The 27,019-nt window shown below is 43.3% G+C and overlaps 1 protein-coding gene and 1 pseudogene across 1 annotated transcript; both read left to right on the top strand.

Annotated features, from left to right (window-relative positions):
- Nucleotides 1-5,142, top strand: part of LOC120292482 — an 8,912-nt pseudogene extending 3,770 nt beyond the window's left edge.
- An 18,787-nt stretch (nucleotides 5,143-23,929) lies between these two features.
- On the top strand, nucleotides 23,930-25,491 carry LOC104440908 (senescence-specific cysteine protease SAG12). The gene is given in 4 exon segments (XM_010053898.3): nucleotides 23,930-24,324; nucleotides 24,326-24,420; nucleotides 24,622-25,040; nucleotides 25,042-25,491. Coding segments are annotated over 4 exon segments (1,029 nt in total). The 5' UTR covers nucleotides 23,930-23,977; the 3' UTR covers nucleotides 25,210-25,491.
- Nucleotides 25,492-27,019: the final 1,528 nt, after the last annotated feature.

A 27,019-nucleotide genomic window follows, 5' to 3' on the forward strand; every position in this document is an offset into this window, starting at 1 on the left:
GTGTGTAATCAATTTTTGAGACCCCCAGACATCCTTTTTGTTATGTCCATGGACACATGATGTTTGGATGCATCCAATTAGATATAAAGAGTCCTATAGTAGGCACATTGCATCGAATAGAAAGCTGTTACTTCAATTTATTGATAGCAATGGTGGCTTACTAGATCTTGAACGATTAGGTCTGTCCTTTGGCATCTAGAAAGCCCGGAAACGATTTCCTTTTCCATCAACAATAGCCAAATGCTGCGAGTTGTGCGGTTAGCGATGCAGATGCCCAATCCGAGGCATATTTTCGATACCCCAAAGGCCACGGCCTACTTCAAGCGAGTATCAATGACATATGGCATCCACCCAGGACAAGGAGTCTTACAATTTAACATTGATGTAGCTTACCACCCATCTTACATCGCCGCGGCGGCTTGTGTGCGAGACTCATTCGCGCTAATCGATGGTTTCGTGCATTACATTCGCGCCTCCTCGGCCAAGCTAAGGCGATACGCCACTAAATCTCACCTACATTTTCGCCTTTGAGAGGACGAGAGATGGATAACATTGTTATGGAATCTAACGCTTGACCATTGTGGGAAGCCGTTCGTGATCCCGCCCGGCAGGTCGTAAACTCATGCTCGATTTTCAAAGAAACTCTAGCGTTGCTGATTTGGTGCCCTACTCTCCAACTAGTACACTGCCATAGAGAAGCTAATGCTGTTGCAGACCGAGTTGCGAAGGCCCATCGGGCCTTCTTACTCCCTCCTAATGGGTTCTTCAGCTTCCTCCTTTTTTTCGGGATATTGTGTATTATGAACTTAATGTAACTTCTATCTTTGAGATCTTAATATATGTGATGTTTCCAGAGCCAAAAAAAAAAAAAATTGGCTTTGTTGATACAATTTTGAGCCACTTCTCTTACTTTTGCTCCCCATTGCAAATTTGATAACATGATTTGTCCCGATTTGAAGGATTGGGATTTGGGTTTGGTTAGGGTTCTTGAAAATGGAAATTGGATTTTGCCCCAATTTTCTTAAATAAGGCTAAGGTTCTCCAATCAAATGAGTAAACGACGACGTTTACCTTTTCAATGGCTTACTTTAGTTTGTTGGCATGCCACATTGGATGACATATCATAAATTAATGTCATATTGGATTTTCAAATAAGCAAATCGCTAGTGACACTTAAGTAAGCAAAAAAATTTTGACAATCAAATAAACGCCTTGCAAAATTTATGATCCTCTTCTTGTTCTTATTTCCCTGAATTTAGTCATTTACTACCAATGTTGGACAAAAATTAATGATGTGGATGCCAACGAGTCCTACATGGCATAATCAATACCGAAATGGGCAATTTTGCATATTTTTTTTGAATTTTCTGAAAATCTTATTACCTTTTAATTTTGAATTTTTAAAATTTCTTTCCTTCTTTCCTTTCATTTTTCATTATTCTTTTTCCTCTTTCCGGTGGTTGGCGATAAGCCACTACCATGATTGTTGGCATAGGTGAGGGTCGACACCTCGCACGCCCGCCTCATGATGCACTAGGTTGGTGAGGGCCTCGGCCTCGCTATGGTTGGCAAGGGTTGCAAAACTCTCACCTCCCTAGAGTTGCAGGGTCATAATCCTCGCATGATCTGGGCGGTCACCATAGTGAGTGCTTAGGGAAGAAGAGGGTTCATGAGCCCTTGTCTAGTGACTGACAAGGGTCTCTGGCCTTGGCTGAGTGGCTCGTAGCCCCACTCGACCCTTAATGTAGGATGGCCACTTTAGCGTTGGTCATACCATGTAAGACGTATGGCATTAACTTTAGCGATTTATGGCTTAAATTGATCGGAAAACTAAATTGGCATAATTAAAAGGTCGACAGACTAAATTGGCCATGCAATAGGTTTAAGACTGTCTAGATAATTATCTTGAATTAGTCCAACCAAAGATCGCTCAAAGTTGTCCTTTTGTCAAGTGTATCGACATATCACGTGAATTTTTTGGACGTGGATAACCATGTCAGCATATATTGGCGAACATAACGATGTAGACTGCCACATTGTTTTGCCAAGTCACCGAATCTTATTTTTCCTTTTATGGCCAAAATAATATATGCCATAATCTCACATTAAGATAACAAAAATTATGGCCAAGTCATCTAAGTGTTACAATTTTCAATTGAAGAATTACATTGATTGGAATTTTGGAATTTTAAGAACTAAATTAAACAAAAACGAAAATTCAATAACCAAATTAAGTATTAAAAAAAAAAAGGTTCAAAAAACCACATACGTCATTATCTCTAATTTTATACACAAAAGGAATATGAGAGTTTAAGTTTCAAACTATATGTCCATACTTGGGGTGTACTTGTGTAATCAAGTTGAGTCGACGATAATTTGACACGCAGGCTCGACCCCACTCAAATAACCAAGACTTGATACTAGATTTGATTAAGTTATTAGTAAGTTCAAGCTCGACTCAATTAGTCAATTTTTCTAGATTGAAACTCGAATTAAACTCAAACTCGAGCTTGAATCATGAAAATACACTATAATTGAAACTTTAATAAATATTTATTTGGGATAAGTACGACAAAGTGCCATAACTTTTGTATAATGCTCTTAACGATTACAACTTTTTTTCAATCACTTGAATGCCATAATTTCTAAAAAAAAAACACTCACTTGAGTACCATAAATTTCAATTGATCACTTGAGAGCCATAATTTTCTTAAAGTGCTCATCTAAGTGCCAGAAATCTGATGTGGCATGGCACTTATAGTGAACGTTTTAAAAGTTATAGCATTCAAGTGATTAGTTGAAAAATTATATGATTCTCACTTGATTGGTAAAAAAGTTATAGTGCTCAAGTCACTATTGTATATAATCTATGACACTCAAGCGAACATCAAACGAAATTTATGGCACTTGTAGTTTACTTTTATAGGTTTATTTTGTTCATATTTATTAATTTACATGAATTATTATAATAGGTAAAGATTTAATCCCTCCGCTAGACTCAATTAATTAGAATTTGAGCCACTTGAACTCAAAAAGAATCAAGTCGATTTTGAGAAATCTGAAAGTCGAACTCAAATACCTCTAGTGGCTTGACTGAGTTGCATCCTTAATGCAAAACATCGTAAGCGTCTAGAACTTCTTCCCAAACGAAGAAAACTCGTGCAAAATGGGAACGCAGAACCCGGTCGTCTAAAGTTGATATTGGTCAGAATATATAATTTCAGTGTTGAAGTGGGGTTTTCTTTTGCACCTCATGAGTCACACACTTTTTTATGATGGCACCATTTTTATTGCCAAAGAAACCCACTCCTAAGATCAATAATATTTTATTAGCAGATGTTGACCTAAGCTAGTTGTTTTACTGTAGAAAACCGATTCGTTCCAAAAGGTCCATGAGTCCCAATATCTTGCACATGATCACAAGAGAAAGATGGATGCAAATACATATCTACGTATAACAGATGCACTGATACAAGTCGAAAATCCCAATACATACACCTGTATGGGGGCAAATAATGTATGTATAGATCCAAGTACCTAACTATTGACGGAGCGAAATATACCATCAATTCGCTTTTGGCTATGAGATGAGAGCACCACAAAATCAACAAGCCTCTTCGAGTTATGTATTTTGGCACTACATAATATGTTTAATGGAAGCATTTTTATTAATCACCCATCGATCAATGAGAACAAGAGCACTCCAATTGCATATGTTTATGGTTGTGCAGTAGCAAAGCTTATTTCTATTTCTTGGGGTCTAAGTAAGAATACCTAGGCACGTAGGAGGAGCAAATGGTCCACTGAAGCATTATCGAGAGAGAGGGAGTGACAACTATTGAGCAACAGTTTTGTCTATAAAAGCCATCATCCCCGTTTGGAGATGTGCACAAATTGAAAAGATCCATTCCCCTAGTCACTCAAGTTGTCTCCTAGGCAACAACGAAGCCACCACTATGGCCCAAAAACCAACTCTCATTCCTTACATCAGCCACACTTTTGGTCATTATAGTTTCTGTTTCGAAACGCTTTGTCGCCCTCTTGGAGGAACGCTTGTTAAAGCAACATGAGGAGTGGATGGCGATCCATGGGCGCGTCTACAAAGACACAGCCGAAAAGACCAAACGGTATGAGATATTTAAAGAGAACGTTAAGCGCATCAATGCCTTCAATAATGATAAGGACATGGCATATAAACTGGCCGTGAACAAGTTCACGGACCTACACTGGCTACAAGAGGAGGCCCACCAGGGTTCCGTTCTCTGTGGATGCGAAACCGTTCAAATATGCGAACTTCACCGCCGTTCCAACCGCCTTGGACTGGCGAACCAAGAAGGCCGTAACGTCTGTCAGGATCAAGGTCAATGCGGTGAGTGGAAAATCGAAATTTGTCTCGCGCATACGTCAAAATTTCATGTTGTACTCGAGCTGTTACAACACGCAACAAAAATAAACTACATGACACTATTATAATATCTCTATTTCACTCTTACAATCAATCGACACCTATCTTACTATACACATAAATATGTCTTCTATTTTTGCGCAGGAAGCTGTTGGGCATTCTCGGTCGCGGCAGCTATAGAAGGGATTACCATGCTCAAGAAGGGAAGTTGTTGTCACTCTCCAGTGCAAGAACTTGTCGATTGCGATGTTAACGGAAAGAATTCAGGCTGCAAGGGTGGGTACATGGACAGTGCCTTCGAGTTCATCATAAGCAAGGGCGGCCTCACAACTGAGGCGAACTATCCTTACCGGGGAAACGAGCGGACCTGCAACACGGCCAAGACAGGGTACCACGCAGCCTCGATAACTGGATACGAGGACGTGCCAGCCAACAACGAGAAGGCCCTCTTGCAGGCTGTGGCGAAACCAGCCGGTCTCAGTGGCAGTTGAGGCGGAAGGGTACGACTTCCAATTCTACTCAGAGTGGCGTGTTCACAGGCTCGTGCGGGACCAGCGTCGACCATGCGTCACGGTGGTCGGGTATGGGAAGACCTCTGGCGGACTAAGTATTGGCTACTGAAGAATTCGTGGGGCACCGGGTGGGGCGAGAGCGGCTACATGAGGATCCAGAGGGATGTGCGCTCTAGGACTGGTCTCTGTGGTCTTGCCATGAATGCTTCTTATCCAATTGCGTGAAGAAAGAAGACGATGAATAAATAAATTATGAGCTTATATATGTCATTCTGTTTCTTAGGTTCTCTATATGTATGAAATGATGTCTAGCGTCTCAGTAAAAGAAGCGAGTGTAAGTGACAACACGTCACTAGGGGTGGTGTGTCAACTAAATTCGGTTCTGAGTGTTCGAATAAACTTGGTTTTGTCAGCGTGATTTTAGGTACTGGCTTGTGTCCAACACCAGAATTATCATCCTGTCCTGTAATGTGATCCTTAATGGAAGCTGATGGAAAATAAAATGTCATCCTGTAATGTGTTTTGCTTGATAGATTACAGACCAGCACAGGTGGTTATTACTTTTGGTTAAAATCGAAACTGCAGTATAATTGGACGATACCATAGCTTATCCTTAAATCATTCATCGCATTCATCAATTATGCTATGTCCTCCTCCTACTAGGTTGGATGAAGCCAAAGAAAAATTACAGTAAATATCCTATTGTTGTCTACCGGGGTTCGACGGATGTTACACCTCATGATGGGACGATTCAGAAAGGAGTTAAACTCTAAGTCAGAGACATTCCTATCTCCACTCAATTTTATTCAACACCTTATACAAATAATTTATGGACCAATTAAGCATGTTATCTACTCTTTGGTTTTGACCAGTTCAAGGACGACTTGTTTTTGACGCGCACCTCACGCTTGAATGCTCACACTCCTGTCATTCCTCTAGACGAAGGTGGGTTGCCTTTGTTTAATCAAATTGAAAACGGAAAGCCATTGCAAAAAACTAGCAAACAAAGCCCGTGGAGAGGTAGTACTTACACGACTTCAGCGTAGTCTAAAATTTCCGAATTCTTATGTGTTTGAACCCTATCGGCTTGGCTGGTGGGATGCCAGTGTTTTGGCATGATCATATTTCTCTACAGGTGGAACGATCTACTTTGCACCTTTCTGATATGATATGCACCGATGCTAGTTGTGGCATACCTATGTGTCTTACCTGTATCCATGCACCAGCGGTATCAGCTATGCCAACTCTTATGGACAGAACTTCAACAAATTGCTTATTCCAATACCTTACCATGGGTTTGTGCTGGGGACTTCAATGAAATCATCTACCATTGGGAGAAAGTAAATGGCCAGCCAAACCTCATAGAATGCATTCTTTCCGTGAACTCTTACATGACTGCTCTCTTATGGATATGTATAGTAAGGGCTGTGCATTTACGGGGATGAATAATTGCAAGGGTGATGACTTTGTGAAAGAAAGGTTGGATAGGGTGTTGTGTACCATGGATTGGCATCTCACTTTCCCCGAAGCTAAGGTTTTTGCATTACCTGCATTTGGTTTTGATCATAGCCCTGTATTGTTAACCACTGAAGGTTTACCCGGCCGGCGACATAAGACCTTTATTTTCGAAGCGTTCTGGTTATAGGATTGGGAGTGCCGGTGAGGTCATTGCCGAGTCATGGACTTCCAGCACAGGTAACAGGTTATGCCCTACCACATAAGTTAAAGGCTGTATATTTGGCCCTAGTTCACTGGAGCTGCTTGAAATTTTCCAAGACCCATGTTCAAATATCAACTTTACAACAGCAACTCCAAACTCACATCAATCAACCTCATAGCCAGTATGATAAACAAACAAATACTAAACTAAAGGAAATTCATGATTATGGCAGCAAGAGGAATGGCATTATTGAGCGATGCGCTCACGGATTAATTGGCTAAGCTAGGAGATAAAACACTAAATTTTTCCATGCGACTACCATTCAGCGGCAACAACGGAATAGAATAAGTATGCTGCAAGACCACAATCAAAGATGGGTGAGAGACAATAGATGTTTGAAGGGGATGACGATGGACTTGTTTTCAAGCCTTTACATATCAGTGGGACATCGTGACTATGGGCCCATTTTAGATCAATGTTCATGTGTTGTCACAATAGAAATGAACACTCTATTAATAGTTGCGGTCACTCGAGAGGAGGTCCACAGAGCAACTTTCCAGTTGGGGCCAAATAAGGCCTCGGGACCAAATGGTTTGAATGGACTTTTTATTGGACCCACTGGATATATTACAGGATGAGCTTTTCCTCTCGATGCAGGATTTCTTTCAGTCAAGAGTGTTGGCCACCGATCTTAATAGAACCATTATTTCTCTGATTCCCAAAGTACCACACCCCGAATGTCTAGACCAATACCACCTTATTAGTCTATGCAATTATGCCTAAAAAATTATATCCAAGGTGCTCGCCATCGTCCAAACCCCGGCTATCTAATATGATATCCATGGAATACAGTGCACCTTTGTGAATGGCCATCAAATCCAAGACAACATCTTAATCATCCAAGAGGTGCTTCATCATCTAAAGACTAGGAAAAGCAAAAGGAATCTTCGAGCGGTCTTAAAGATGGATATGCAAAAGGCATAGGGACTAGGTGGAATGAGATTTTCTTAAAGATTATCTCCTCAAGTTAGGGTTCCATACTACTTGGGTGCGTGGGTGATGCAGTGTATTACTGTCACGCCCGATCCTTAGGCACGTGCATATCCCTTACCTTTGGTGAATTTTAAATGCGATATCCTAGGACTACGTATCGTCCACCCTTTCATTTTCAATATGCACATGCGAAGCAGTTATAAATCCCGCACAATAAAATAATGGGATAGAAAAAGTAGGGCCATAATTTTTCATACTGAAATTCACAACCACACATGTACAGGGTTCAAAAAGAGGATAGGATCTTAGTCCTCATCCAAGTCGTACTTAGGGTCCTCCTCATGGTCATCTTCTTCTCCAAAATCTTCATTCTCATCTGGTTCCACATTAGAGTTCTCCTCTTGATTCCTCCTCCTCGGGCTCCTCATCAAGGTCCCCCGAAATGGATATTCAATAACCATTGAGACCACATCTCACCAAGTTCTACCCCTTAAGACCCGATTAGTAAACTAATACACCTTAGGGCTGCTTATGCACAACATGAGTCAGAAGACTTACCTTAGCCTCAGATTTCACCTGCATATTAGCATAGATCAAATAGGCACCCAAGCAATCACATCATAGATCGAAGCATCAATCAATTCGACTTAGTCAATTACACGCCAAAAAGACCACTCATGGTCATTTCCATTCAATCAATAAATTCACAACATTAGATTCAAGCAATGATCAATCACATTAAATCACACTCAGATTGGATCATCGATCAATCGGACCATCTCTTGGTCATTCATTCCATCCCATGTAACCTCCAATAGTACACTTAGTCACGAGCTCCATCAATGCTCTCGGGCGTCATTTTCGCCAAGGTGACATAAGTAACAGACGGTCTACATGCGTTATTTAAGGCGTCGTTTTTCGTAGCGGTGATATTCCTCATCACCGAACCATGCCCGTCATAGATCATAGACAATTTACGTGCGTTCTTTAAGGCGCCATTTTTTGCACAATGATGTCCTTCATCACCGAACCACGCCTGCCACAAGTCATAGACAGTCTACGTGCGTTCTTTAAGGCGTCGTTTTTGCACAGTGATATCCTTAATCACCGAACCACGCCTGTCTATACTTCGTACTTGATCGGTCTCAGCCAATAGAATTCTTAGTTCACTCTCACAACTCTCTCCACTTTACAGCTCATCAAGGCATATAAATGCTAAATAGCCATACTCGGCCACCTACCAATCAGTCATTCAATTTCACTCAATTTTAATCAATTAAGGAACAATTCCCCAAATTGCACAATCAATTCAATCCATCATAGTGTGGAGCTCAAATAAATAAACGGACTACACCATGACAATCAGCACGAAATTCTGGTCACTGGACATCCCAGTTGAATTTCGTGCAACTATGTCCATGTCATCTAACTGTTAGGATTTCAAATTAAATTGATTGGAATTTTATAAGTTCAACTACTAGATTAAACGGAAAAACAGTTCATAGACCGCATTTAAAATTGATAAAAGTTCAGTATCTTTATTTCTCGTTTTAATGCACAAACAGAATTTGGAAACTTTAAGTTTTTAACTAAATTTCCACACTAGGGGAATACATGCGTAATCGGTTGAGTCGACAACCGGTTCGATACTTGAGTTTAACAAGTCAAATAGTTGAGAGACTAGATACTCAATTTACGTAAGTTTTCAATAAGCTTGAGCTTTACTCAATTAGATAATAGTTGTCTTTCAAAACTCGAATAAAACTCTAACTAGAGCTTGAACCATCAAAATACATTATAATCGAAAACTAGTAGTACATATATTCAGTTCATATTTATTAATGTTTATATATAATTGTTGACGCCTTAATTTTAGGCCTATTTTATTTTATTAATTAAGTTTTTAATTTATTTTGTCTTTTCGAGTAAGTAGATAATAAAAAAAAGAAAACAACAAAAAACAAATAAAAGCATGAAAAGAAACAAAAAGAAAAGCATAAGCCAACAGCCACAAGGGTCGGGCCTTCAAAGCCTAGCCCCTCCTCTTTCTTTTCCTTCGCAGCCCGCGAGGCCCAGGCCGCATGGCTCCCCGGCCCTTTCTCCTTGTCTTCTTCCTCCCCTGTCTTCTTCCTCAACCAGATAAGCAGCACGCGCCGGAGAAGAGGACGCGCGCAACGCCGGAGAAAAATGGAGGAACAGTAGCGCACGTGGAGCAAGGGGGCGGCTGGCGTCGGATAAGGATGTGCGGAGCGGGGCATCGGATGGGACGTTGGTTCAGCCGGCGGAGGCCGCCGGCGCACGGGGACCGGCGGTCGAAGCTCCGTCGACCGGCTGCCCCCTCGCCTATAAAAGGGCACCACCTTCGTCGAAGAACGGGACAGCGAGCTTCAAGATCTTCCCACTGAGAGACTTCATGGGAGGAATCGAGGAGCGAGCGAGAGAGGAGGCAGGTCGTGAGCTTAAACGACCTCCCCTACCGAGACATCGGGGAGGCCGTTGGCGAGCGAACCTCGAGGAGAGGCGGATCGCCGGCAGCCCTTGGACACCCCACCGAGACTTCGGGGGTCCAAGACTCACGGCCGCGGATCCAAGCCGCGGGAGGAGGAAGTAGGGGAGAGAGGAGGAAGCGCGGCGGCGAGGCGAGCCGATGACAGCCTAGATCGACCGGATCCTGGGATCCGCCGCCGGTGCAGCCGCGTCTCCGCCATCGCTCCGATGCCGTTACGGTAACCAATTCACCAAGGTTGCACCCGATCCGAAATTGCGGTGGACGCCGTCGCCAATCCGCCGCCCACACCCGGCAGCCCTTTGACAGCCACCACCATCCGAACGCCATCGCCACGAATGTGCAGTGCTCATCGCCACCGCCGCCGTTGCCGTCGCCATAGTTTCCCCCTCCGCAGTCCAACCCTTGTCACTATCGTCGCTGTCGCCGCCGCCACCGCCCCGCTCGCCGTCGCTGCCGTCCCCGCTGTTGTGCCTCGCGCCGCGATTCGGAACCCTAGGGTTCCCAATTTTCCGGTCGCGACCCAGGTTGTCGGGTCGGACCCGGATCGGAACCGGGTAGGGATTCGGCAAATGCGCGGGCGCGGAAGACCGGGTCGCGATTCGGGTCGGATCCGGGTAGGGTTTCGCCGAGGAGCGGGTCGTGGAGCCGGTCCGTCGGGCCGGGCCGGGCGCCCCAAACGCCCGGCCACGGCGTCGTTTTAAAAAAAAAGACCTAGAAAATGTTTTTCCTCCCAAAAATGCATGGAAAATCCTCGAACATCCAAAAACCTCGGGGTTTAAACAAGATTAGGTACCGAAAGGGCATTAATGATTAACTAGTGTAATCAAGTCCCCGATCCTAATTTCTCTGGTTCTTGCAAGAGTGAGTATTTCTCCCGATACTTCACTTGGGTTTCTAATCAACCCACCCCAAATCGATTAGTGGCGACTCCAATTTAAAAATTGATTTACGTTTAAAATTTAGACTATTAAAGTCGTGAATTGGTGGACTTGGGAGAGTCCGGGCATAATTAAAATTAGCCGAGCCATTAGCCTCCTTAGGCGCTCGTACCCGATTGCGGGTGCCGAGAGAAAAGAGGTCACGATACCATGCGACTCCGGGGACAATTTTTTGAGGACTTAGGCCATTTTATCTTTGTTTAAATGCCTTGCCGACTTGGTTTTTTTCTTTTGTGCGGGGTAATAGCTTAAAGTTTTATTCTGTTAAAATAAAATGTCTTGTGATTATAAACTGCTGTGTATCCTTAAATGTTTTAGCACTACACATGACATACACAACCCGCCGCCGGACTCGGGCCGCCATAGGATTTCTAAGATGGTGTTAAGAAAGATACGACCTCGAACGCGAGACTGCGATGTAGAGGTTGCCTTTCTTTTCCCGAATTTCTTAGCTGAGGTTAAGGGGGTATCTTGCTAACGCGAGACTGCGACGGCGGAATACCTTTTTAATTTCATCAAGCCTTCGAGTTAGAAATCGAGCTGCACGTCCCATGCGCATGTCTTTGTGCTTGCCATTTTTCTTTAAAAGCAAAGTGATTTCTTTACTCTTACTCAGTCTTTTTATTTTGGCCCATGGCAATCTAGGATAAACTTTTCAAGTCCCAGTTTATATGCGATGGGGAAAGACGATATCCAGTTCATTCCCCGCTCCCAAGGCGGAGCTCTTCGATGGTGGGGTCAATTAGATCGTTTGCCCAAGAGCGCGTGAAGGCCAAAGTCGGTCATCTCCTATCGTTGATCCAAATCACTTTTCGCCCGGTCATACAAGCCATGGCACATTTCTGGTGCCCGAAGACGGTTACTTTTATATTCGGTAGGTTTGAGCTAACCCCAACCCCGGAAGAATACAGGATCATCACCGGAATGCCTCTTGAGAAAAAGCTCATCAAACCATCGACAGGCGCCCTCCCGTGGCGCGGGTTGGCGTGACTTTTAAGAGCTGAAATCCATGTCATGAGACAAATTCTTGAAAGCAACCATAATACATGCCCTCTAGAATTCATGAATGTATGTTTTCAAAACCAGCCTATGACCCAAAAAAGTGAGATTTTCCTCCTGGCCTTTTTCGGGCTCATCGTTTTCCCCCATCAAAGAAATGCCATAACTCCCAAGATGGCATGTATAGTTGATCGATCTTAAGAGGGGGAATTATGTCAACATGATTTTAACTGAAACATTCTTGTCCTTTAATCGTTTTAAAGACAACTCGGAGAAAATCATGTGAGCCTCTCTTGAAATTTTACAAGTCTGGTTATTTTCTCACTTAAGCGAATTTCGAGACTTCATGCGATCGTCTGAAACAAATGCTTTCGAAAATCCGTTACAAAAATTTATGGTTCTAGGACCATACATTCCCAATCAAAGCTATTTAAATTGGGTAAACTTCCTAAGAGACCCAGCTCCTGAGGCATTCCAATGGTGTGCCGGTTGGTTCCATGAAAAGAGAGCTCGCTTTGCTTTCATACGCACCCGCCCGATTCCATTGCTCGGCCTCACCGGCGCCATTCCCTATTACCCGTACCGAGTAGCACGACAATATGGAGCCCTTCAGGAGATCCCACCGCCTTTCAAGAGGATGATCCCTCCAGTTCTTTTCAACACAAGCCGTGACTACGCAATCGAAATTTCTATTGCTGAGGAAACCTGGGACAAGTGCCATCGCAAAAGGATCGTGGTACCGAAGGGCTTGAGGGAGAAGAAAAGCCCACCACGCCTCCATGTCCTACATCCACAACCATCGCATCCCGACAAAATGGAAGCCATCAGTCCCTCACTCAATCAGCGAGAGCAGCCAACACGAGTAAGCAGAGCTCATGGAGAGGGATATAGGAATGGACTAGATGCACACCTCAGAGCCAGTTCAAGGAAGCAGGTGTTCTCACAAGAACAAGGCTCCCCGTCGCATATAAATTGGCAATCATGTGCCCCTTAGTGTAAATAGTGTGAAAGTTCTATCCCATTGTTTAAGGACTCTTGTTTAATATCTAGTATTTCATCCCGTCTTTTCAATTTCAAGCAAGGAGTTTGCAGTCTATAAATCCTCTTTTGATAAATAAGAAAGCAGTTAGACCATTGCCATGGGTCAATCTTTGTTTACTGTTGTGCTCATTCATTGTTTTCACCACGAACAGGTAATTATGGATCGCCGGCCACTAATCGCCCGCGAATGGCCTCATGCAATAGGGCCCGATCAAAGTGATGTACAAAATCGTCTCATTAACATTGAAGACGGCGTGGGACAGATGTCCATTGTCCTTCAACAACTCTCGAGACAAATGAAATCCACTCAAGTCGAACCCAACTCTGTAGTTGCCTTAAACACCGTCACAACACCCGCAAATTTGCCAGAAAATAGCCAGACCATAAACGGTTTGAAAGGATCATGAAAAAAAGTTAAACCAGCCATAGAGCATAATCCCACTGACTATCCAATTACGCCGGCATTGAGAGATCCCCGAAAACTCAAAGCACTCCGAATGCGAAAGGTATGCATACCTCACGCCCGTAAACCTACCTGTGAGCTACTTGGTCCGAAGGATGATTCAATCGTACCAATCGAGCTTGACTAGCCCTGCCTTGCAATGGTACATTGTCAGGAAGATTAGTCCCCTTAAAACCTTGAGGGAACTAATTCATGTTTTTTACCAAGAATATGATATTGACATCAGCCCTGACATAACCTTGCCCTACGAAGAGCTGATGATCGCGAAACACGAGGAGCCGTTAGTCGCTGGGATAGGAGAAGAGCATGTCAATGAAGCCTTGCATGATAAATGGGCAGCTGAGCAACATCTTGTTACTAGAAAATTTCTCACTAGGAAAGGCAAGGAGCCTTTGTACGAGATCAAAGACACAGAGCCCGTTCAAGACCTGGGCATGACAGACAACTCCCAAGCTTACCCAAGAGCTAGGGTCCAAAGAATACCAACCCCTATCAACTTGGGAAGTGAATCAGATAGTGAAACTCCAATGTCTCTCACTTCCTTTGACAAAGACCGAGCTGCAAAACGAAAGGCCTTACTCAAAAGGTATGGACCGAAGCCAAGAAAATAAAGCCTAAGCAAATCAATGCAAAGATCCGTCGATGAGCCATCGCACCAAAGCTTTGAGCATTCCCAAGAATACAATTTTGAAGACTTCCCGGCCTTAGAATACAATCCTAAGGACTTCCAAATTATTTCGACAATGAAACCGACGATTCATCGTATAATCAAGTTTCCTACTCTCATCCGGGGATGAAGGCCCGTTAGAAGAGGAAGCATACGTCTTTATCCGCTACGATCCTAACGAAGTACTAAGCTCATCACCTGACCATGAGGATAGCTTAAATGCCTCATCCTCCTTCGGTAATTTTGACCCGAAAGAAAGCAATGGGGTAATCTCCGACAGAGTCCAGCTTCCCCGAAATAGAAAAATTCACCACCACAAAGATATGCAAAGGGGGAAAACCATTGGCCCAACCAAGATACATCAAACCCGTCTTGCCTCGTAGGATCATGAGCCCCATAGAAATGTGGATACCCAATCTCCGCAAGTATAACGGCACAGCCTTGTCCCGTGGCCCACTTGCGGTATCTCCATGCGAAATGAGTCGGTTACTATGGCCCGATGTCATTCACAACCGAGGCATTCCAAGAAACTCTTACGGGTCTCGCATTGCAATAGTTTATCACAGCAAACATTTATCTTCTAAAGGATTGGAATGAGCCGACTTCCACATTCTTGCATCAAGCACAAAGCTAGATTGGAACCGAACCGCCTTTGTGAGAGCTTGGCTCACTTCACAAGAAAACCAAAGGAAGATTTCCGAGCATACGCGAGGAGGTGGAGGGCTTTCATGATGCAAACCCACCCTCAACTGGCTGAAGAGGAGTTAATGAAGCAGTTCATAGAAGTTTTGTCCTCTGCAAGCGCCGTTGGCTGCGTGGTTTACACTTCCGTAACTTCAACGAGGTAGTCATCGCATGCGAATACTTCGAGCCCATCAAGGCGAGGAATTCAAAGACGCTTAGCTTCAAGACCAGCACTATCAAAGCGTTCCTTTACACAGGGGTTTTCATGAGTTTTACTTGTTTTTATAATTTCATGTTTCTCATCTTATCTAATTTGCTACGGTTGTATTTTCCATTCCAAGTACTCTATTGTACAGTTGTAATTATTTTTTTTAAGAACATGAGGCGGTACTCCAAACCAGCCCAGTGATGCTATCCAACCATGAAAAAGTATATATCATCCAAGGAGAATACTAAGGGCTGGGCTTCCTCATGCTTTTTCTCTCCCAAAGATGCATTTTGAAAATAAATAAAAAATATTTCATCACCCAAAAGATTTTGTCAAAACAAGATGATAAATTTAAGCACATTTGTCTTTCTAACCCTCTCACTTTATGTTCCAGAACATCATCCTCTTTGATTTAGTGTGACAAAAGGTATTTGAAACTAGCACATCATGTGAGCTCGCCAAATTCAAAAATACCCTTTCAAGAAGACAATGGGGCAAACAAAAAATATCATCCCACTTCAAAGAAGGTAAATTTTATTCTCTGAATATAATTTTAGAAATGATGTCCTTTCTCTTCTATTTACAGGAAACGAAAAATAGGACGTAATAGGTACGGGCAATCGGTTGGAATCAAGCCGTTCCCAAGAGCTCTATACACTCCGCCTTGCTCCTGCCCAACTCCTTCACAAGCCAGAGCAATATCCTTTCCCCACAATGTGCCTGAGCAACCAGGTGTTGTGGTTTCATCGACGGGACTTCCAGCTTCGACAAAGCCCAGAAGCATAAGGAGGGGATCTTTTCTCTTTGATGGTTAGGCAAATCAATATTGGCCAAGCTAGTACATGGAAATGACCTACATCAAATTTACTCCGTTCGTAAAAAGACATGTCATCCAGAGCTAATTCGTAGAATAATTGACCTAACGAGACAAGGGACATAGGACTTCGTGTCCCCTTCTCACTTCAGGTTCACCTAATCATCCGCAAGCCAATGAAGGGTAAAGTTGTATCAATTCCAGTTATTCGACTCTTGAAAGAGTTCATGACTAACACATTCCCTCTTGTTTGTTGCAGGATCACCTGACTGTCAAAAGCAAGGATAACAAATCAATGAGAAGCATGTCTTGTTGCAGGATCACTTGACAAGGATAATAATCAATGAGAGGCATGACAAACTCTCCTAAATGAAATGGCGTCTTGAGTAATCGCCAAAGCAAATGACATAAAATCTTCAGGCCTCAACTCACATTTGATTTTGGCCAGGCTAATTGATCTACTTGTACATCTTCTCCTTTACAGGGGCAAAAGCAGAGATGCCCGATCAAATTCCCAATCCTTGGCTGATCCTTCATGTGTCATATCCCTAATCAATAGGGATAACTATCGACACCCATTTACGAATAACCCTTTTGATGTTCAAAATCTAACATATTTGGAAACACCATTATGTTAACTCTTAAAGCTATCAACAAGGTCTTTTTGAGCAAAAACCATTCATCTGTTTTGAGAGTACAAACTCTCTCATGTTTAAAATGCTGCATATCTTTTCCAAATAGATTTTGCATGAGGATTTTGTCTGTCTAAATCACTGATTCCATTGAGAATTATTAGAATAGACAACTAAATGAAGAATACAAGATTAATTGAGCATGCTGGATGAGGCATGTCGAATGATGACAGTAAGCCATATCCTACACAGCTCACTTATCTATACACTTGTGAGATGAGTGCAAAAGATTCCATGGCTGCAGGATAAAGAGTTCTCTCGCGAATGGTACGATAACCAAAATAGTGAGAGGCATTCTATCGCTCACCCCATTGAGCCCCATACATTGGTGAAGCTTCTCTCATACCCTCGTCAAGAACCACCCCACACCGGGCAGAGCGGAGGCAAAGCAAAGATCACAAGGTGAGAAGAGGGATAGAAATTTTCTTGCTCGCACTTGCATCAATCTTCGGGTGTCTTTATTGCATATGAACAATTGCCTTAATTTAAGTGCCCTACAATGACGAAGAGCAATTCTTTCTCTACGCACTTATATTCATTGTACAACCCAAGTGAGTTTGTAATTTTACCCTCACATTGAGACAAAACAGAAGTTACTACCATTTAAAAAAGATAGCTTGGAGCGCCTGCAAGATGAAGACTCAAGAGTCTAATAACGGTGTTTCGATTGAACTTGTCAAGATCAGCTCTCAAGCAACAAGAATGAAAAAACATGGGCATAAAAAAAAAAGTGTACCTGGTAAGAGCAAGGTCAATGCCCATAAAAGAAGAACTGATAAAAATAGGGGCATGAAAGAAGCAAAGTAGCTTTGTAAAAGCAAGGGCAATGCCCCCAAGAAAAATGCAGCCAAGAAAATGTTGTTTGTTATGGTCTTTAGAACCTCCATTTGACAAAGGAGAAGAAAGATCGGTGACAAATGCCAAGGCAATCACCAGCTCTACCTTTTTACACATGAATCAAGCCTACATTGCATCCCATTGTAAAAGTCTCTTCAGACTAGGGGCACTTCAATTAACGCAAGATTTCATGTCTATAAGCATCGCTCGGAGAAGTACGAGCAAGATTACTCTATCTCTTTTCGCAGGGTTCTTGACTTGTAAACCCGGAGATGATCATGCAACATTTTTCGTCCATCAGCTTCAACCTTGATGGTCCCCTTCGATGAGCCACCGACTAAGAACTCATCACGGTTTCAACAAAGACCTCTCACATTGGTAAAGTCGTACCGTTTGCGAGAATACTCAGACCCGCCGACATGATGACGGTGAGATAGTGTGGTCCTTATGAATCCCGCATCAATGGTTAGGATAGCCTTTTCCATGAGAGTGAGCGGAAAGTCCTTTCATCTGAAAGCCCTCATCCGGCATGCTCAAGACATCTACATTCTAAATGAAGGTTGTCTTTCAAAATCTTCCCCCTGTGGGAAATCAAAAGATGTAGAACGACAAAATTATCATGCATGAGATCTCATTTGAACTCATGAATTTATAGCATATACAATCATGTGTGCATACTATGCAAATAGCAGACATACTCATAGAGATCAAAGATATTGCTAGGTAAGCATATCTCTATCCCCATTTGTCTTGAGGTACCTATCACTGTCCAGGTACTCTCTTCTTGACACTCGACCTATTTGAGTCGTCCTTTGAGTTTGGATGCTTACAACTGTCTAAGTATCCCATTGTCTTTTAGTACCGTCCACCGTCCAGATACTCCTTTTTCCTGACACTCGACCTATTCGAGTTGTCCTCGGAGTATTGATACTTGTGACTGACCAAGTATCCCTTTATTGTTGAATACCTACTGCTGTCTAGGTATCCCTATTGTCTTTGAATACCGGTCACCGTTTGGATACTCCCTTTTTCTGACACTCGACCTATTCGAGTTGTCCTCGGAGTATTGATACTTGTGACTGACCAAGTATCCCTTTATCGTTGAATACCTACTGCTCTCTAGGTATCCCTATTGTCTTTGAGTACCGGGCCACCGTTTGGATACTCCTTTTCGACACTCGACCTGTCCGAGTTGTCCCTGCAGTATTGATACTTGTAATCGACCAAGTATCTCTTGGAATACCTACTTTTGCTGTCTAGGTATCCCCATATCGTCAAAGTACCCACCGTTGTCCAGGTACTTCCTTTTCATGACACTCAACTTGCCCAAGTTGTCCCCAAATAATAGCAGTTGTTCAAGCATTCCACTACTTTGTGTGCCTACGCCTACCCAAGTATGCTTTCTTACACTTGGACCAACTGAGTGGTCCCAGGTTGTATCATTAAATACTTGTGTTCATCCAAGTATTCCAAGATTTTGTACACTGTGGCTATCCGTGTGTTCCACCCCTTTTAAGTGCTTGTGGCCATCCAGGTAAGCCTCGTGCTTCATTCAAGTTTATGTTACCAGGAGGTGAGAGACCTTCATGAATATGCGGGGCACATCCTCAATATTCCCAATTACCAGGAGGTGAGAGACCTTCATGAATATCTAAGGTACGTCCTCGATATTCCAATTACCAGGAGGTAAGAGACCTTCACGAATATCTCAGGTACGCCCTCGATATTCCCATTACCAGGAGGTGAGAGACCTTCACGAATATCTCAGGTATGCCCTCGATTTTCCCAACTACCAGGAGGTGAGAGACCTTCATGAATATCCAAGGTACATCCTCGATATTCCCAATTACCAGGAGGTGAGAGACCTTCATAAATATCCAAGGTACACCCTCGATATTTCCAATTACCAGGAGGTGAGAGACCTTCACGAATATCTCAGGTACGCCCTCGATATTTCCAATTACCAGGAGGTGAGAGACCTTCACGAATATCTCAGGTACGCCCTCGATATTCCCAACTACCAGGAGGTGAGAGACCTTCATGAATATCCAAGGTACATCCTCGATATTCCCAACTACCAGGAGGAGAGAGACCTTCATAAATATCCAAGGTACATCCTCGATATTCCCAACTACCAAGAGGAGAGAGACCTTCATGAATATCCAAGGTACATCCTTGATATTCCCAATTGCCAGGAGGTGAGAGACCTTCATAAATATCCAAGGTACATCCTCGATATTCCCAATTACCAGGAGGTGAGAAACCTTCATGAATATCCAAGACACATCCTCGATATTCCCAATTACCAGGAGGTGAGAAACCTTCATGAATATCCAAGACCCATCCTCGATATTCCAAATACCAGCAGGTACCCCTCCGATGCTTATGATCATCCAGGTATCACCCCAGAATTGATGCCCTGAGAAAGGTCGGCGCATCCTCCCGAGAAAGGTCGGGTTCCAACTAGTGTCTTTGACAGAAGTCAGACACCCCAACAAAACAAATGCCCTGAGAAAGGTCAGTGCATCCTCCCGAGAAAGGTCGGGTTCCAACCGGTGTCTTCGTGAGTCGACGCCCCACAAACAGATGCCCGAGAAAGGTCGGCGCATCCTCCCGAGAAAGGTCGGGTTCCAACCGGTGTCTTCGACGAAGTCGGGCACCCCACAAATCGATGCCCTGAGAAAGGTCGGTGCATCCTCCCGAGAAAGGTCGGGTTCCAACCAGTGTCTTTGACAGAGGTCAGACACCCCAACAAATATGATGCCCTGAGAAAGGTGAGCGCATCTCCCGAGAAAGGTCGGGTATCAACTGGTGTCCTTGATACAAATCAGGCACCCACAAATGAGATGCCCTGAGAAAGGTCGGTGCATCTCCCGTCAAGACAACCGAAGAAAGGTTCGGGTCCTAGACAAATCATGGATTGTTTTAACAGACGACCGAAGAATGGTTCGGGTCCTGGAGAAGCAACTTCCCGTCACGGCGACCGAAGAATGGTTCGGGTCCGAGACAAACCACCAATTACTCCAATAGGCGACCGAAGAATGGTTCGGGTCCTGAAGAGCGATCTCCGTCAAGGCGACCGAAAAAAGGTTCGGGTCTTAGACAAATCATTGATTGTTATAACAGGTGACCAAAGAATGGTTTGAGCCCTGGAAAAGCAACCTCCTCATATCACCAGCTAAGATGACGCTTTGATACTTGCCAAAACTCAGGGTTTACACCCTATCTCACTCACTCTCGGTAAGTAACTACAGGTATCTTCTTATCTCGCCTTAGTATATGTAAAGTTATATTGCTATAATAAGTCCCAAATAAAATATAATCTACTACGCATGCACGGATAAAATTTAGGCATCGCTTTGTCTTTAAATGCAACCTCTGAGCTCACCTTCAAAGAGGGGCAGTTGTTGACGCCTTAATTTTAGGCTTATTTTATTTTATTAATTAATTTTTTAATTTATTTTGTCTTTTCGAGTAAGTAGATAATTAAAAAAAAAAAAAGAAAACAACAAAAAACAAATAAAAGCATGAAAAGAAACAAAAAGAAAAGCATAAGCCAACAGCCACAAGGGTGGGCCTTCAAAGCCCTAGCCCCTCCCTCTTTTCTTTTCCTTCGCAAGCCCGCGAGGCCCAGCCGCATGGCTCAGCCCGGCCCTTTCTCCTTGTCTTCTTCCTCCCCTGTCTTCTTCCTCAACCGGATAAGCAGCACGCGTCGGAGAAGAGGACGCGCGCGACGCCGGAGCAAAATGGAGGAACAATTACCGCACATGGAGCAAGGGGGCGGGTCAAGGCGTCGGATGGGACGTCGGTTCGGCCGGCGGAGGCCGCTCGGCGAACGGGGGACCGGCGGTCGAAGCTCGTCGACCGGCTGCCCCTCGCCTATAAAGGGCACCACCTTCGTCGAAGAACGGGACAGCGAGCTTCGAGATGTTCCCACTGAGAGACTTCAGGGGAGGAATCGAGGAGCGAGCGAGAGAGGAGGCAGGTCGTGAGCTTAAACGACCTCCCACAGAGAGACATCGAGGGAGGCCGTCGGCGAGTGAACCTGCAGAGAGAGAGGCGGATCGCCGGCAGCCCTTGGACACCCCATTGAGAGACTTCAGGGGGGTCCGAAGACTCGCGGCCGCGGATCCAAGCTTTGCCGGAGGAGGAAGTAGGGGAGAGAGGAGGAAGTGCAAGCGGCGACGCGAGCCGATGACGGCCTAGATCTGACCAGATTTGGGATCCGCTGTCGCCGGTGCAGCCGCGTCTCCGCCATCGCTCCGACGCCGTTGCAGTAACCGATTCGCCAAGGTTGCACCAGATCTGGAAATTGCAGGGACGCCGTCGCCAATCCGCCGCCCACACCTGCAGCCCTTTGACAGCCACCACCATCCGACGCCATCGCCACGAATGTAGTGCTACCGCCACCGCCGCCGTTGCCGTCGCCATAGTTTCCCCCTCCGCAGCCCAACCCTTGTCACTATCGTCCGTTGTCGCCGCCGTCCGTCGCCGTCGCCACCGCCGTCGCCGTCGCCGTCATCCCCACCGTTGTGCCTTGGCGCCACGATTCGGAAACCCTAGGGTTCCCGATTTTCCGGTCGCGACCCCGGGTTGTCGGGTCGGACCCGGATCGGGACTGGGTAGGATTCCGCAAATTGCGGCGCGGCGGAAGACCGGTCGCAATTCGGGTCGGATCCGGGTAGGGTTTCGCCGAGGGAGCGGGTCGTGGAGTCGGGTCGTCGGCCGGGCGGCGCCCCCAAACGCCCGGCCACGGCATCGTTTTTTTTTTTTTAGTCGGGCCCGCGTAGCGGGCCCGTCTCGTTGGGGCGACCGGCCGGACCTAACCAGGATCCGAACCGGGTCGGCTTTTTATAATATTTTAATAAAAAGGATAATCAAAAAAATTTATTTATAAAAAAAAAAATATTAAAATATTTTAATTTCGGAAAACCGAAAATGTTTTAAAATATTAAAAAATGTTTTAATTTCGAAAACCGAAAAATGTTTTAAAATATTAAAAAATGTTTTAATTTCCAAAAAAATCGAAAAAAAAAAAATTGAAAAATATTTTATTTTTCGAAAAATAAAAAAATATATTTCATATTTTCAAAAAAATGCCAAAATTCATGAAAAAGCCAAAAGACTTGTATTTTCCCAAAAATACCAAAAAATCCAAAAAATCCCTTTTGTGTCCAAAAATTAGAAAAAGACCTAGAAAATGTTTTTCCTCCCAAAATGCATGGAAAATCCTCGAACATCCAAAAACCTCAGGGTTTAAACAAGATTAGGTACCGAAAGGGCATTAGTGATTAACTAGTGTAATCAAGTCCCCGATCCTAATTTCTCTCCGCGCAGAGTGAGTATTTCTCCCGATACTTCACTTGGGTTTCTAATCAACCCACCCCAAATCGATTAGTGGCGACTCCAATTTAAAAATTGATTTACAGTTAAAAATTTAGACTATTAAAGTCGTGAATTGGTGGACTTGGGAGAGTCCGGGCATAATTAAAATTAGCCGAGCCATTAGCCTCCTTAGGCGCTCGTACCCGATTGCGGGCACCGAGAAAAAAAGAGGTCGCGACAATAATTAAAATACATAAAGATTGAATCACTCGACTAGGCTCGTGAGCTGTTAAGGTCAATTATTTTCGAGCTCGAGCTAGACCGAATTAATTAGTATTTGAGCTACAAGAACTCAAAAAGAATCAAACCAAAGTTGACTAATCTGCAAATCAAATTTGAGTAGCTCATGAATTTGAGTTACATGCTTATTAACAAACATAGGAATTTAGAAGTTCTTCCCAAGCTTAAAAAACACGTTGATATGGTTAAGTCAAGCAAAATGGGAACTCAGCCAATGATCGTCTAAAGTTGATATTGGTCATAATATGATTTCAGTGTTGAAGTATAGTTTTCTTGTTGCGCACCACCAGCCAATCTCATTTATTTATGACTATTTACCTGGCACCAATTCATTGACAAAGAATCACACCCTCAACATCAATATTATTTTATTAGCAGATGCTGACCTAAGCTAGTTGTTTCACTGAAGAAAACCAGTTCTTTCCATTAGGAACATGAATCACAAAAAATTACACATAATTAGAAGGCAAACATAGATGCAGATACATAGAGGTTATGAAAAGTTGAAAACATCGATATATATATATATGGAGGCAAAAATATACATATGGGCCCAAATACCTAATCATTGACGAAAGGAAATCAACCGTCGAACCACAAAACCAACAAGCCTCTAAGAACCATAAATGTTTGCACTACATTGCAATGTTCAATGGTTGCATTCTGATTAATTAGCCATGAATCAATGAGAACCAGATTCACTTCAATTGCATCCATGCTACTCATGATGAGTGTGCAATAGCCATCAAGGCACAAAGGAGCAAGATTCCACTGAAGCATTATCGAGAGAGAGTGAGAGTGACAACGATCGGGCAAAATTTTGTCTATAAAAACTCATCATACCCATCTGGATTTCCTCGTGCTCAAATTGAAAGACACGACTCAACAAGTCACTCCATTTGTGTCCTAGACAGTACCCAAAGCATTACTATGGCCAAACAAAATAAGTTCTCAGTCCTCACATCAACCACTCTTTTGGTCATTATAGTTTCTATTTCGGAAATGCTTTGTAGCCCTCTTGAAGAGCAACAATTGTTAAAGCAACATGAGGAGTGGATGGCAATCCATGGGCGCATCTACAAGGATGCGATCGAAAAGGCCAAACGGCTTGAGATATTTAAAGAGAACGTTAAGCGCATCAACGCCTTTAATAATGGTAAGGATGTGGGATATAAACTAGCTGTGAACAAGTTCACAGACCTAACTAACGAGGAGTTCCGTGCTTCCTCCACCGGCTACAAGAGGCCTACAAGGGTCCTGTCCTCTGGGGATGAAAAAACCGTTCAAGTATGCGAACTTCACCGCCATTCCAGCTGCCTTAGACTGGCGAACCAAGAAGGCTGTGACAACTGTCAAGGATCAAGGCGACTGTGGTGAGTGGAAAATCAAAATTTGTCTTGCGAAAATGACAATTCTCATGTCGTACACAACCTGTTAAAAACAGGCAACAATTGCACATATAGCAGATAACAATATTACCTGTAATTCACTGTTACATTCATTTTACACCTATCATACTACACGTATGCGTATGTCTTTTAATTTGTAATTCATTCTACTATCTTCCTGTGCAGGAAGTTGTTGGGCATTCTCGGCAGTGGCAGCTATGGAAGGGATTACCATGATCAAGAAGGGGAAGTTGGTGCCACTCTCAGTACAAGAACTCGTGGATTGTGACGTTGACGATAATGGCTGCCATGGCTGGCTCATGGACAGGGCCTTCAAGTTTATCAAGAGCAAGGGCGGACTCTCGACCGAGGCGAACTACCCCTACCAGGCAAATAACGGAACCTGCAATACGGCCAAGATGGCAAACCCCGCGGCCTCAATAACTGGATACCAGGATGTGCCGGCCAATAACGAAAAGGCCCTCTTGCAGGCCGTGGCAAACCAGCCAGTCTCGGTGGCAATTGAGGGGAGCGGGTTCAATTTCCAATTCTACTCAAGCGGTGTGTTCTCTGGCTCGTGTGGAACCAGTATCGACCACGCCGTCCACGGCGGTCGGGTATGGGAAGACCTCCAGGGGAACCAAGTATTGGCTGCTGAAGAATTCATGGGGCACTGGATGGGGTGAGAGCGGGTACATGAGGATCCAGAGGGACGTGAGTTCTAAGGCTGGTCTCTGTGGCCTTGCCATGGAAGCTTCTTATCCAACCGCATGAAGAAAGAAGAAGAAGAAAAAAATACAGTATGAGCTTATATATGTGATACTGGTTCTTAGGCTCTCTATATGTATGAAATAATGTCGAGTGTAAGTGACAATACGTCACTAGGGGTGGTGTATCCTCCAAAGGAAACTGCATGTTCTTAGCAAAATTAGGGCCTGCCAACTAAACTCGGTTTCAAGAGTTTGAATAATTGTGTGGGACAAGATAAAGAACTTAGTCCCGTGAATGAATGGAATACTTTCATCAACGTGATTTTAAGTACTGAATTGGGCCCAACACCAGAAATATCATCCTGAAATGTGCTTTTCTTGATAGATTTCGGACCAGCACAGGTGGTTATTCCTTTTTGGTTAAAATCTGCAAACCGTAGTTCATCGCATTCACCCATTACGCTATGCACTTCTTCTCCAAAGATGAATGAAGCCAAAAAAAAAAAAGAAATTTGCAGAAAATTGTCTAGTAGGATTCGACGCAGTATGCTGCCTCGTGATGGGAGGACTTAAGAAGGAGTTAAAGTTTAAGGGTGCGTTTGTTCACCAAAAAAATTAATGATAATGGAAAATATTTTTTTGAAAAATACTTCATAGAATACGATTGATTTTCCTTTGTTTGTTGTTATATGATCGAAAACATTTTCTAATGCTTGGACCCTATTAGAAAATAATTTTAATCTCATAACTTATGTCCCCTTGATTTCACTCGACACTTAAAATAAATGAGTTATTGACCATGTAAGCATGGTATTTGCTCATTTTTATTTTAATTAGTTCATATGAGACTTATTTTTTATGCGCACCTAACGTGTGAATTCTCACTATCTTGTCACTCCTCTATATGAAGGTGGGTTCCCTAAGTTTAATCAAATTGAAAATGGAAAATCATCGCAAAAAATTGGCAAAAAAAAGCAAGTGGAGAGTGCCCTCTATGAAGGTGAACCCAATTAATGTACATTGTTGGATGAGATTAAATCCACATGATCAAACCATGTATGTGACTTGAGTTCATATGCACCCAAGTTATTTTTATTGCCGAGACTTACTATTGAGATGTATTTATGAATTGTGTTAAAAAGTTCTACATTGAAGAATTGATATAGTATGTAATAATTAATATATCATAATTGATTCAAAACTTATTGACTTAAGTTTTTTAAGTAATTGTGAGTCAAATTAGATTAGATGATGTGCATGAATTTAGCCTCTCTCTTGGCAATCTCCCCCAAGTGAAAGTATTACCTTTTTATTATGCACTCCCAACAGTTACTTCGGTATAGTTACTATCCAGTGACGATATAGGCCTAGACATTTTTTCAAGAAAACTGCCTTTCATAATTTGGAGGGTCAATAAGAACCACCAAAGTTAAGTTTCTGAAAAGAAAGCTTGACACTGAGAACTATAATTTAGTGGAACATCAACATGAAGTTCGCCTTGTATCTTAGAGAAGCCCTTGTGGAGATCAGCGCCTAGAGAGAGGCCTTCGCCGCTTCGTCTTGGGCGGCCTCCTCGCTTCTTCTCAACGACTAGTCAGATGATGATGAGGATCTTACTTTCTTCGATTGTGGGGGTTAAAACAAGCCTAGACAAGGCGGCCAAGACCAATCTATATATCTGATTTAGCTAGCTAATGATCTACTTTTCATGGAAAAATTTCACTTTCTTCTTATTTGATGACTTTGATAGTACGTGGATGACTAGAAAGATGTCAAATTAACATTGTATCCACATATATGATTTCTTTTTTTTTCTTTTTTTTTTTTTGGTAAGGTAAGATTGTATTAACTTTCAACCAGCACGCCCTTCTTAA

This window comes from Eucalyptus grandis, chromosome 4 (genome assembly GCF_016545825.1).
Source record: "Eucalyptus grandis isolate ANBG69807.140 chromosome 4, ASM1654582v1, whole genome shotgun sequence".
Lineage (NCBI taxonomy): Eukaryota > Viridiplantae > Streptophyta > Magnoliopsida > Myrtales > Myrtaceae > Eucalyptus > Eucalyptus grandis.